Source organism: Ceratotherium simum, chromosome 18, assembly GCF_057802395.1.
Source record: "Ceratotherium simum simum isolate JZ-2026a chromosome 18, ASM5780239v1, whole genome shotgun sequence".
NCBI classification, from domain to species: Eukaryota; Metazoa; Chordata; class Mammalia; order Perissodactyla; family Rhinocerotidae; genus Ceratotherium; species Ceratotherium simum.
This window is the reverse complement of record NC_141917.1, coordinates 12,646,275-12,660,554: the sequence shown is the minus strand read 5'-3', so window position 1 is coordinate 12,660,554 and position 14,280 is coordinate 12,646,275. Positions and strand designations below refer to the sequence as shown.

Here is a 14,280-nt window from a genome sequence, read left to right as displayed (position 1 = left end):
CAGGGGAAGCTGACAAAATCTTCACTTTGGCCTTGGGAGCACTGCTGGCTGAACACATCCTGCCCTCCCTCCATCCCGCCATAGCCCACTCTGCAAATCAGGCCATCTCCTTGTCATCTCCACACCTGCTCTTCTTTTGCCCGTGTCTCTCTTTCCCTTCAAGTCCAGATTCTCCTCCTTAGTCCTGTTCATCTTGCATAGCTGTCCTGAAGCCCCGGCAGCCTTCCTGGACTTGGCAGAGGAGGAGTTGGTCTTCACTTATTCATTTTTCCTACAACGAGTTTTCGGTCTCTAAACATGATCATCTTAGTTTACACCATAGGTTGTTGATGTCAAATGTTAAGCTTGCTGCCGACATACTAATCTGGGTTTGCACATTAGGGTACCTTGGAGGCCTCTAATTAGTTAGTGAAATAAATGGGCATCTTGGCTCCATCACGAAACTCTCAATCTTCTGTTCCAAACACAGTGTGTTCTTAACAAGGCTTCCCCCAGCTGGTCTCCAGATCCTTGAGTTAATACATTCCAGTTGTACCCCTGGGAAGCAACAGGCATAGAGACACTCCTGCACCTTTGCTTCCATCACTGGGCTCCACTTTATCCTCAGTGAGCATTAGTGTGAGCACCACACAACTTGTGTCCACTCAGTGTCGCCTGTGCTCCGGGCAGCCTGGTTGTGTCCACACAGCCGAGCAGTACCTCTGTCCTCTGCATTCCCCTGAAGACATCTGTGACAGGGTCAGTCTCATTTCCTGGCTTTGAGAATGACAGCCAGGCACAGATGTCAGTCTGTGCTAAAAGCGAACCTCCTCTGGCATCAAATACTTTTATTTCATTCAGAAGAGTCTCTCTGGATGGCCCTGCTTTTCTGTGTCCCCTGCAGCAATGGAATGTACTCATTCAGTGAGTCTCCAGCTTCTCTTTCAACTTTCTCACATCACTGATTGCTTGATGGTGCAGTGATCAAGATAAGCCTCCTTTAGTCAGGATCACTCAGTGGTGGTATATTTTGAATGCCTCTCTCTCATTCCATGGATATTTGGCTATAAAGGTCGATGTAGCTCAGAGAATATCCCCCTTCCCTATTACCTTGCTTTTGCACTCAGTACACCTCAATGTCTTCTGGATGTGTAAATCCCAGGAGGACTCTGCGGCTGGGCTGATTCTCTTATTTCTACAGGACAGGAGGTCAAATACATTGTTAATTTTGCTTTAGAGACTGTACTGTTCAATGGAGATTGACAATTTATTATTTCAATCCCTCTTGACTACGTATTTTTTCGACCTATTCCACTTTTATAAGTTAATATCTTTAATTTAGCTCGTTTTATAATAATTAACATTTGTGCCTTTTGCAGCATTTTTAGTGAATTCCATCTTCTAGATGTTAATGTCCATTTTTCTCTATACCGTCATTGATCACCACTGTTTTTTCCTTTGTGGAAGGTAATTTAGGTCCTCAGGTGTGGATTTCATATGCTCGTCAGTATCCAGCCTCAAAAGGGAAAAACTTTTTTTGCATATTTTGGGGTCTGGGGAGGCAAAGTTTCTAGATATTTTTTAATGATAACCTTAGCCACATGTGCAGTTGCCTTAAAATAATCTTAGTGGTGGATATAACGAAATGATTGTGTGCTCTTCCAGTGAATTTCAAATGACCCTGAATTCTACGAGAGCAGCATTGAGCTGTAGCCCAAGTCTCTGTTCTCTTTCTCATCAGCCGTGAGGTTTTCGCTCAGAGATCTGTCTTATCCAGGTGCAAGAGGTCGAGCTGTGCTTCTATCGATGGGTTCCATCTTCTCCCCTCTGACTTGTTCTTGTTTTCCCATCTCTCAGGTCGTTTTTGTAGCCATTTTGCTTCACAGTCACCTGGAATGCCGAGAGCCCCTGCTCATCCCGATCCTTTCCTTGTACATGGGTGCCCTTGTGCGCTGCACCACCCTGTGCCTGGGCTACTACAAGAACATCCACGACATCATCCCCGACAGGAGTGGACCAGAGCTGGGGGTATGTCCTTAGAACTCACTGACAGCCTGTCTGTACATTCCAGTGGAGTAAAGTTTTACCCCACCCCATGTGAAATGAGAAGTCACTATAATCAGCAGGTGCTCTAGGATGTCGTACCCAAAAGCCAAGTGCCAAGTACTGTCCACAGGGAAAGACAGTTGGAGAATTAATGAACTCTGGAGATGGAAAAGATCTTAGAGGTCTCCATCCAGCCTCCTTATCTCCAGAGGAGGAGACTGAGGCACGGTGAGTCATGTCAGGCCGAGGAGTAGATGCAATATGTATGGCTCTTTTTACTCTCTATTGTCCGAAAATTAGTTATTCTATAAGTCAACAAAGATTTTAGGACCCATGATTCCTTTGAATTCACATTTGATTATTTTTAATTTCACAGCAGTGATCCAGGCTTTGTTCATACTTTCTGTACTAGCCAATCTCAATTGCTCATTCAGGTACTTTCTATGGAGTGAGCAGAGCATTTAGGTACCATAGGGCGACGCAGAAAATTTTGATATGGTTTCCACCCTCCAGCAGCTTTACATCCCATTTGGCAGATAAGACCAACACAGAAGCAACAGTTAGACATGAATCCAAGACACACATAGACTGCTGTGAGAACACAAGAGCCATTGAAGCTGGAAGGAAGATAGTGATGTGGTCTGAAATGCCTCCTTGATGGAGGCAGAGCTTGGCAGGTGCATCGAATGTTGAATAAGACGCAAGCAAGGTATAATCTTACGCAAATGACCAAAGCATCCTTTTCATCATAAGTATAAGTAGTCTGATTTATATGTATGCTAATCTTTTCTACCCTTGGGTATTAGACATCATTTGGGTTTGTTTCCATCTAGCTATAAGGCAGATGTACATGATAATGTCTGAATAAATCACCACACTTCACCCCCTGATCCCACCTTTGACCATATGCTACTTTAATCATGTCACAGCAATAATTGTATTGACCACACACCTCGATCCAAGGTCAGGCCATCGATAAAATCTGATCTAGTTATTTCCATCACTAGGACAACCACATCATATTGGTCTTGATGATAAAAATCCATCTCTTAACATTCAGCCACCAGCAAAGAGAAATAAGTTAAGGTGGCTGAGAAGGTTCCACAGTGGAACTCTTACCTTCATGAAGAATCAAAAGCATAGTTAAATAATGAAAGCCTTTAAAGATAGGCTTTAAAGATAGCACACATCTTTGCTGTAGAATTCTTAGTAAATTGCCTTTTCTTTACCATGCTTTTATTTTGCTTATGCTTCTAAACATTTACATGACTTCTGTTAGAGCTTTGAGAGTAAGAACCGCTATAGTAGATTTGTACAGTGCCCAAATAATTAAGCTCATTTGTGTGCTGACTGATTCCAAAATAAATTATAATAATTCTTTACTTCTAAGAGTTACCTCTTACTGGCCTGGCTTCTAGCCAGTCAGTTTGATGACTTAAACAAAAACTAATTTCCAACCTGTTTCTCAGGCCATGGAGTTGGGTTCTGCCTTGGTTAGAGTTGTCCTTTTTGGAAAATAATTGGATCCATCAAGCTTAAATGTGTGTTTTGATTTCACAGTAGCTTGCCAACTGTCCTAGTTAATTTCTAATAAGACTGTACATTTTACTTTAATTCAACTTGGCTTGTCTACAAAGACTTTCCCTATATTATTTTTAAGTATAGTAAATTGACTCATGATTGACATCAAAAGGAAAGGCTTTGGCTCTGAATTCGTTTTTCTATTCTGCTTCTCAAGTTCAGTGAACTTTTATCTCCATTTTTTGATGCAGGGAGATGCAACAGTAAGAAAGATGCTGAGCTTCTGGTGGCCTTTGGCTCTCATCTTGGCTACACAGAGAATCAGTAGGCCTATTGTCAACCTCTTTGTTTCCCGGGACCTTGGTGGCAGTTCTGCAGCTACGGAGGTAGGGCAGTTTCCGGGCATGTAGACACTCATAGTCACCTTGTAAAGATTGGGGATGGGGGAGGTAGATTACAAATTTTTTTCCAATTCATCCTGAGGGCTCAAGTAATGCTGTGATATTAAATTATGTGACGCATTCACACTAGGAAGCCATGAGGCTCTCATTCAGTGACTTATAATCATGTAATTTTGTATCTTTATGAGTATGGAAGAAAACATCTCATTCATCCTTCTCATTGATCATATTAGGAAACTGAGGCAAAACCACAAGGTTAGGGGCACAAAACCAGCAAGAAGCTGGGCTAAAATTAGAACACAGATTTTCTTTAATCCGCCCAACAGCCTTTCCATTTGTCCATGGAGTCAGCATGATGCCTCCTCCTTGTAGCTGCAGAGGACGATGGAATGTGCCACGGGGCAGCAGCAGAAGTGGAAATACCCAGAGGGGGAAGGGCAGGTGCCTCCATTTTGATCCACCTACTCTCACCTGTTCTTTCTTCTCACCTCTGCATATACCACGCAACCCATCATGGCTTTGTGATTTTTGGCAATCTGCCTCCTCCAAATGAGGATCCCCATTATTTACTCACTCACAACTCCAGAAATTTATCTGGAAACTGGCAGTTACTCCAAAGAAAGAGTTGAATCATCTTTTCCATCTTTCAAGTATGGTATGAACAAATAGAATTACTTCATTTGTTGCCTCCCCCGCTGCCCTCTGGAGAATTAATTCTGTCTCTGGAACTGCTGATCCTTCAGGAAGGCTGGTGGCTGCTCGTTAGGGCCTCCTGTTTACACATGGCTCTGGACTGCGCTGTCAGCATGTCTCCTGCCTGGGGTCTCCTGCCAGTTTCCACGTCCTGGGAAGCAGCTCATGTTGGCTGGGAAAAAGAGGCCCATAAATCACGAGCAGAATGCTTCCTTCTTGCCTCAGTTTGTTCCTGGATTTTGTTTTTTGACTCATGAATGTCATTTTGCATGGCTTCTATAATACCACAGCTTTTTCACTTACCCACGTCAGTTTATGTTGCCCAATAAAAAGTATGTGACCCCTATCACCCGTGTGCTAGAACTCCATCTTCCCCTTAGAAAAACAAGGCAAATTATGTATTAGGAATGTTTCTAAATCGACCTCAGTGGCATAGAGACACAGCATGTGGGGTACAGAACTGGCATTTATCAATCGTCTAATGTGTCGGCCTTAATGCACATTTCATTGACTCCCACCAACCCTGCAAGGTAGGTATTGTTAGTCTCACGGCTCTGCTGGAGAAGGGGAAGGGAGGGCTGAGAGGGCTCATGCTTCACACAGCTGGTAGGTGATGAAGGGGAGGTCTGAGTCCGTGTGCACCTGATTCCAGCACTCTCTTTTGTTCCACCCCACTCCTCACAGTAGTGTCTTCACCCAGCTGGGGACTTATCTCATGTTCCTGGCATCACTGTTACGTTAATTAAAATAGATGAAGCCTGTACTCCTCCTTTACTAGCTAGTTAGGGAGTTGAACTCTGCCAAAATGTAGGGTTAGATGCCTTGTTTTCCTTTTCCTTCCTTGCATTCACATAAGAAAAGAAACTCTCATTTTCATGAAAGAACATTTTTGGCTTCCTGTAAGAAATCTTTATTTAGCTTTCTTAAATTAAAAATCAAAATTGGGCTATGCTGATGGAACAGATTGGACATGAGTTGAGTTAGAAGGATGGTACTATAAAGCCATCGACAAACCCATACCGTCAGCCACCCTGAGGGACAGCATGCAGACGTAGAGGTGGATCCTGAGGGAAGACCCTCCGGAGAGGAGAGAGGGCTCAAAAGCACATTTTGAGCCTCAAGAATTGGGCCAGACGAGAGGGTTGGGTTTGGCTCGATGGAAAGAGCAAAGATTCTGGAGTCTGGTGGACCTGGTTGGAATCTTGGCTTCTGAGCCAGCCACCTGAACCTGTTTCTCGGATTCGTGTAAAACAAGCCATAGCTTCCTGGTCTCAGGTGTCCTCCCTGGGCCCACACAACCCACTCCCAGGGGCGCGGTGGAGTGCTGCCCCTTTCTCCCACTCCCAGGCCATCCTGTGGCTGGCCAATGCTTGTCACCCAGTGTGGAGTGATCTGTCAGTGGGGGCCGCACCTGAGACAGCTTGCTCTGCCACGCGGCCAGCGGCAGCTACTGGAAATGCTCTCTGCGGATGCCGACGCTCACTCTGCTGGCTCTTCCTCTTGTAGGCAGTGGCAATTTTGACAGCCACGTACCCCGTGGGCCACATGCCATATGGTTGGTTGACGGAAATCCGCGCTGTCTACCCTGCTTTTGACAAGGTGAGAACCTGTGCGTCGTGGTGTCTTAAACACACTTTTGAAAATGAGCGTTTGATAGACAGGCATCTCCGGTGAGGAGCACTTTGTGTTCCTCCATCTCCCCTCCCTTTGTAAGGTTAATGTGGTGTTGGGGATGTTGCAGCTAACTGTGGAACACTTCCCTCAGAAAATAGCAGAGGCGACTGAAGCTCACCTTGATGCTGATTCTAAAATGTTTCTCCAAACTGATATTCACCTTTAGGTTATTCCTACTGAGACAGTATTTATTTGCAAAAGGGAAAATATACTCTCAAAAATTTTTAATACGTTGGATTTTGTTTCTGTGGTTTGTTTTTTTTTTAAATTAAACTAATACTTTCCTCACCTCATGGCAGAGGTGAAGGTACAGACAGGAAGTTGTGTACATGAGCTAACGAGCTTACGGCCCTCTTCCTGTGTGCTGTGGTACGTGCACGCTCTAGTTGTCTGTGCCGCAGGCTCGGGTCCAGGTTGGTTTGGGTGCAGCAGACTTGTTCCAGCTGAAAGCCTCTGCTAACAGCTGCTCTGTCCTCCTGCAGCTGCTCACACGGCCGAGGGAGGCACGTAACCCCTCAGACCTGTAGCCTATGGCTGGGTCAGGGCTGTCCCACCGATCATTCCATAAATGTCAATTTGATTAATTCTTAATTATTTGAACCTGTAGACTTTTATCCTAAAACAAATAAGTAGTAAGAGAGACCCCAAAACAGATAGTGTGCAGTGTTTTTAAATGAAAAATAGGAAAGAAGCACCCAACCTGCCACTTGTACTCTTGATAGAAGACAAGTTTGGTCTCGAATTGCTATAGAACTAGCTCAAAGCCATCACCAATGCCATTTTATCTTATCCCAACAAGAGCCCTGGGAGGAGAGAAGAGGAAGCCTCTTTGCCGGGGTCCCAGCAGATCAAGTCTGGCAGCATGGGCAGTTGGGTTCTGGCTGGCTAAGGCTGGCCTCCCTCCTCCCTCCTTCTCCCCACCCCCACCCAGACCCCACGGGTATAGGAAACCCAGGGAAACTATACAAAGCAAGGCCAGGCCACAGGCTGTAAGCTTATCTTACTCCTTCACACCTGCCAGCTTCTGAAATGCTCCCCTTTAAACTGTCTGTGGGCTCCTGGGAGGGGGCAAGACCTGTGGAGTGGGGGCCCGGGAGAGGTTTTCCCTCCACCCAGCGCCCTGACCTGAGGGCACCCCCTGAGCATCTCTGACAGGGATGAGGTGCAGATGGAGGATAAAGGCTGGAAAGACATCGTCCACTGTGGGTCCACCTCCTTCTCTACACCTGCGGCCCATAGGCGGAATTTACGTGTTAGTGTGCATGCTCATTGCAAGCACAAACCCCTCTGCTCACACCTCCCCGTCCACGGCATCCTTCCACACCCACCCATCCCCCATGCTATTCTGTGTCACCGTCACCTTCCTCTTTTCCCACACCCATGCTCAGCACCTCACCTCGAAACCCTTCAAGGATTCCCACCACACAGCCTAACGTGAGAGAGAGTGGTGGTGCCCAGAACTCTTTACTGAGTGTGGAACTTCCCCAATAGGCTGTTAGTTGGACCTACCACCTACTTCAAACATTCACTTGCAACATCAGGATGCAGAGCATCTCCTGAAAAATGCATTTGAGTCCTGCTTCACAGAACTTGGAGAGTGGACTTCAGAAGTCGTGAGTCACTCCCAGGAGACAGCTGACGGTCTGTGTTTGAATGGGTTTAATCCAATCTACTGATAGAAATCATTGTTTTCATTTCAAGGAACGTGTATATAGAAGTAAATCCTAGAAAACCAAAATGGATATAAGTCTTCCTGCTAAATTTCTGGCATATATAATATGCCAGATTATATAAGAAAACTTGATGAGAATAGCAGATACTAAAGTTTCAGAACCTCCTGGCTATGAAAGTCTCCTCTGAAATTGTTTTTGGCTACCTTGAAATAATAAAACTTAACAATACTACCCTATACAGTTTCAACAGGAGCATCCAAGAAAAACATTGTTTTATTCGTGATCACAGAGGTTAGCTGCTACGAAAAAATTCCTTTAACGAACATATCTCTAGCCGGAAGCTGGAGTTACTCAGAATCCTTTTGAAACCTCACCCACTGCTTCCAAGCATTCCACTGAGCTGCTCCAGGCCATTTATATGAATGCCATCTATTCACCCAAATCTTAGACACCTCCGTGTGGACTTCCAGAATTTGCTGCATTGACAGTTGAAATCCTTAGCCTCTTTGTGGGTTCCAGAAGAAGAGATTCAAAATTTCTTGCATAACTCTGAGGGTTCTAGCTAAATATTGGACTGGGAGAGTTTTCTACAAGTACCAGATCTCTCTAATGTTCAGTTCTCATCTGCAAAAGAGTATGTTTCTAAGCAGATTGGGCACACAAAACAAAACCCAGATGCTAATCTAATGATACAAGCTAGTTTATTCCCACCATACTTGCAGAAATATTTGGTATTTTAAAAATAAAAGTGCACCTGAAGGCGCTATGGCACATTGTTGTCACCAGAGGTGACGGTTGCATTTTGAGGTTGCCTGATTCTTTGCAGCCTGGCCGCCTTGTCACTCAGCCCACCAGGGCGCCACTCTCACAGATCTCAGGGTGGGTACAGAGGGGGAGATGTCCCACTCCCTGTGATCTGCACTTTGCTATGGCAGCCTGTTACTCAGAAAAGCAGATATGTTTCAGAGACTGGAATTAAGAAAAGGTAAACCCATTCAGAGGTTTGTGCTGGTGGCATCTATAAGGGGAAGGGATTTAAGAGATTTCTTTGGCCTCTGAAGTAAAGGAACCATCAAAGCTCTTTTCCAAGTGGAACCTCTAATAGCTCTGCTTGGGTGGCTCTCCTTAGACTGGATGAGGAGCCAGGTACTCAGGGGTGATTTTTGTTAGTCATCTCTGGGACTAATTGGATCCATAACAAGGCTGGGGTTATTTTTCTCTGCTGGTTGTCACAGGCAAGAGCCTGGCACTTGTTTTGATTGGGTGATGGGCATACTTAGCAGTGACACCAGGATGGCTTCAGCAAAGCCTCAGGTTCAGGGATGTGTAGGAGGACAGCCAAGCCAATTTGCTTAAAACTTGATTTAACAAAGGCTTTTTGAGCACCTTCTCTACGCAAGAAGTGTTGTGCCAAGTTGCAGGAGCTAAAGAGAAGGGTGCAACACTCAGTCCTTTATCTCAGAGAGTGAGCACACCTCACAGGGGCTTTGACACAGGCCCCCTGAGTACAGGATACCCTACCTGCCTGCAGAGAGCTCCCGGGTGGTGGACCGTACAGGAACGGGGGCCCGGGGGCAGTTTGGAAGTATAAGATCAGAGAGACTTTAAGGAACAGATGGGCTGTGAGGATGGTGGGCCTTGAAGAGAGGGGTGTTTTTGAGATCAGAAGATCCAACGAGAGAAGAATACACAAAAGCACAGAAACGGGAAAGCTCTAAGTGTGCCAGGGGAAGAGCAAGAGCTTCCCTTTGGGATACAGGTCAAGAAGGTATGGCGGGGAAGTGAGTCGGGGTCAGGGCAATAGGCCTTGAATGCCCAGTCGAGCTTATAGTCCATTTAGGGGGAGGAGAGGGCCCTGTAGGTCAACGAGCAGGGCCATGGTATTCAGGGAGATGTCTGTGGTGCGCAGGGGGGAGCACCCGGGCTGAGGCCCTAAACTGGGCTGGGTGGGCGCCCAGCCCGAAGGGGAGGGGAGGATTCAGGAGACACTGCCGGGCGTTCACTCCGGAGCTCCCTCTGGTTAATGTTCACGTCCAGAAACCTGACAGCTGTCTGAGAGACACTTAACGTGACAGCCGTCTTCCAGGCTGTCACTTGACATCTTGACTTCTGACGCATCATGTAAAACAGAAACGAGATGCTCATGTGGTCAGCCAAGGGTAACCGGAGGCCAGTCATCGTTGTCCTTTTCTTTCCCTCTAGAATAACCCCAGCAATAAGCTGGCCAACAGCAGCAGCACAGTCGCAGCAGCCCACATCAAGAAGTTCACATTCATCTGCATGGCCTTATCGCTGACGGTAAGGAGACGGACCAACACACACGCTCGCTCTCGCCATCTCTCCCTTTTTCTCATTCTCTCTCTGTTTTTGTTTTTGGAAAGGAGGGGAAAGTCATTTTAAAGGGAGAGGTCTGGTATTGCAAAATGTGATGTTATACTAGATTAAGGAACAGCCTCTTCAACACATTTTCTTCCCAAAATATGAACGGTTGTTATTCGAGGAGGTCATTGAATCTAAGAATAAAGGGTCAAGTTTCCTTGGGACTTCTTAAATGCTGAAGAATGGCAGACTTTGCCTTCAAATTTAATAATACTCTTGTCTTGCTAGATAATTTCCAGCCCATTTTTAAATATCCAGAGTCAACTGTACAACCATCCCTGCCCCTTTTCCAAATTCAATTGGTGATATTTCCTTTTCCCCGGTAAAAGTTCCTTTGCTAATTACATCTGGCTGATGTATCCACTTATTTATTCATCATTCAACACATACTTATCGAACACCTACTACATCCCAAGCCCTGGGCCCTCTTCAAGGATACAGCTGTGAACACAAGTGGATAACACAGCGGCATTGACAATGCCATCGGTGACTCCATGCACAGCCTTAAATAAACAGCACCATCCTTCCTTTATCCACTCCCATGGGTAATTCACATGCACAAGATAATGTTCAAAAAACATGGAGAAAATACATGCTCTATGATCCAAAGCACATGGTATATAATTTAAGGTTGTTTATAAAATTTATAAACACCCTTACGTTATAGACTGTGCCCTTTGGATTCTAAAGATAGAGATGAGAAGAGGATAAAAAGAAATATGGGTCTTTTGAACTCAGTTCAGTTTTCATTGTTTGCTGTGGCCACACATTTCCTGTTGGGTCCTGTAGAAATTCTCCGTTTATATAATACAGTATAAGCATGTTACAGAAATGACTGGGTGTGTGCAGTTCCCATCATAATGACCGATCACAAGGACCTGAGGCAGTGAAAGGTGTTGGGTTATGCTGATGACAGAAACACAGCAATTGTTGTCCTTCCTGCCAGGATCACAAGAACCATTCAGCTTGATGCGTCCTGGTATCGGTCCTTTAAAATCAAGCCCTACACTTGTTTTAAACTTTTAATGGATATTTTTTCAAAGCCCACAGCTTAATATTTGATCCAATGATCCAACACCTGAATAGATTGTAACAAGAGCAGCACGAGACAAATAGTCCATCACAGAACACCTCTGCCACCCGAGTCATGACCTTGTGTCCTCAGCCACCCCGTCACCCCAACCCAGCCCTTCTGACCAGTCCGTCCCTCATGAAACTGGGCGCCACCTCACGGGGGAGGAATTGCTGATCGCATGCCTTTTTGAGTCAGAACAGGTTACCCCAGGCAACTCTGCTCCCCTGTTTGCATTATTTCTCTCTATGGTTTTTCCATAGTTCCCTAAAATATTAACAAAACCCTGAACAACCTTGAAACTGTTTAAGAGGATTTTAGGAAAAACAGAGAAGGCTTCTATTCCAAGAATAGACCTCAGCTTTTGGAGACTGTGTTAAATGACTGGAAGGTGAAAGTCGAGTTGATTCAGATGCCAGGTTCTGTGACTTGGACCTCATCAGCGTGGAAAGCTAGAAGCTTTGGGTTGTTGCTGGCTCTGCACCCTGGGGTCTGACCTCCTCTATCTCCTTTGCTCCATTTAAACATCTTCCCACAGCTATAGTTGAGTCCAATAGAGAACTTCACCAGATTGGGTTTCAGGATATTCCTTCTCTCCTTCAGCTAACAGGCAATACTCTGTACCTCTAAAACAAGAGCAACAAGTTTATTTGAAATGATAACCACTTAAGATCTAGAAAAATGCTTTGATTTCCCATGTAGAGGTTTTGTTTGTTTAATTATTCTAATCCTAGATCTAAAAACCATCTGGAACTAGAACTGTCTCAGGGTAGATTATCACCATAGAAACTGAGACTCAGAATCCTTTGTTGGAAAGGAACTTGAGGTTGAACTAGTCAAAACCCATAATTTTTTAGAAAAGGAAATGACTCAGAGAGGATAGGTGACTTGCCCAAGCACCCAGTAATGGAACCAGCTGGAAGCCAGCCTTCTGGGCTCATTCTCCAGGGCCTTTTCCTCTGAACTGCCCTGTTTCCAGCCAGTAGGCTATCTGGCCCTGAGGCCCCCATCCTGGAGCCCTTGCTGCCATGCTTGAAACAGGGGTTTCTTCAACACGAAAAACAGTAGTATTTGAGTATGCTGTGTATGAAGTGTCTCCCATACATTATCCTTATCATGATTCAATCGATTGGTCCAACATCTTGGCTAGAGGAATTGTCATTAAAAGATGCATAGAGGGCCGGTCCCGTGGCTTAGTGGTTAAGTGCACGCACTCCGCTGCTGGCGGCCTGGGTTCGGATCCCGGGCACGCACCGACGCACCGCTTCTCTGGCCATGCTGAGGCTGCGTCCCACATGCAGCAACTAGAAGGATGTGCAGCTATGACATACAACTATCTACTGGAGCTTTGGGGAAAAAATAAATAAAATTTTTAAAAAAAAGATGCATAGAAAAAATGTAAGTGTTGTTTTTTTCTTCTAAATTAGATGTTAAGCTGTCACTGTAATATGTACATACCTTTCCATGGCACTTCTCGTATTCCTTCTTTACATCTGCTGCTCCTCGTAGGCTCTGAACTTCTCAAGGCAGGGAATGTACTTAGTCACCTTTTATCTCCAGGACCTAGCATCCTGCCTGACACAGAAGGTGCACAATAAATGGTTAATAAACATGTGAATCAGTTATTCTTAACTATGAGATAAGGATCAGAAATGGCGCCACCAATGACACCCCCCACCCCGTGAGAGAGAATCTTCTTATTTACGCTCAGTTTATCCTACTTTCAAAGCTTTTAAGAGTAAATCTCTTGACTATTTTCATTTTTTTTTTTAATTTTAAAACTTCTTAGCGTCAGGAAATCAACATAGCAGAGGTCATGGAAACAGTCAAGAGCAGCACGCTTCGTGTTTATATCATCCATTCCAGTGGATGATATTACATACAAAGTACGAGCTTTTGGTGGTTCCACAGTTTTCTCTGCATGGTCTAGGATTGGAGCACTGTCCTGCATCCAGCTGCTTGGGGCAAGCTAGCTATTCTCCCTGGGTCTTTCAGAAGAGCTGACGCCACGGATCCTGCAAACACTCAATGACCCAACGATGCTAACTGCTTTTCAAAGGAAAACGTGTACTGTCCAGAACAAAAATTCATCTTTCCATCAGAGTGGGCTCACTCTTCAGGTCCTGACATTTTGGGTTCAGCATCTGCCTTGGATCCGGCTGTGTCACCTTGGACAGTTTATAAGAGACTAATATTTCAGCATGCTACAGTGCACATATTTATTTATTTTCTAGTATAGACTTTCAATTTAAATTTAGAATATCTCCTACTCCAAAAGTTGGTTCTTTCCTCACGCTTTTATCCAGGAGTTTTTTTGAACCACTGGGCTTCAAGAAAAGAAGCAAATGTCTTCTACCCAGTTGGAAGAGGAGATGGGTTTAGGAGGAGCGCAGAGTAGAAAAGTAGAAGTATTTTCCTGTTAGCATCTTGCCTTCCCTCCTTCAGAGCTGCCTTTACGAATGCTCAGGGAAGCACGGACTGATTTCCTTAGACCATCTCATGGGAGTGAGGCTGAGAAAAGGGGGAGCTTTAGTCCATCCAAAAGATGAGCTTCAAAATGGGAGAATTGTCAGATAAAAATTAATCCCTGCGGGGCCAGCCCCGTGGTGTAGTGGTTAAGTTCGCGTGCTCTGCTTCGGTGACCTGGGGTTCATAGGTTCAGATCCCAGGTGTGGACCTACACACCGCTTATCAAGCCATGCTGTGGCAGCGTCCCACATATAAAGTAGAGGAAGATTGGCACAGATGTTAGCTCAGCAACAATCTACCTCAAGCAAAAAGAGGAAGATTGGTGACAGGTGTTAACTCAGGGCCAATATTCCTCACCAAAAAAAAAAAAATT

General features: G+C 45.0%; 1 protein-coding gene across 1 annotated transcript in view; it reads left to right on the top strand.

Annotated features, from left to right (window-relative positions):
* Nucleotides 1-14,280, top strand: part of ANKH (ANKH inorganic pyrophosphate transport regulator) — a 139,381-nt gene that overhangs the window by 97,631 nt on the left and 27,470 nt on the right. The window contains exons 5-8 of the mRNA XM_004427117.3: nt 1,837-2,007; nt 3,798-3,932; nt 6,147-6,239; nt 10,190-10,285. Of these exons, the coding sequence (XP_004427174.1) occupies nt 1,837-2,007; nt 3,798-3,932; nt 6,147-6,239; nt 10,190-10,285 (495 nt within the window). The remainder of the gene's footprint in view (nt 1-1,836; nt 2,008-3,797; nt 3,933-6,146; nt 6,240-10,189; nt 10,286-14,280) is intronic.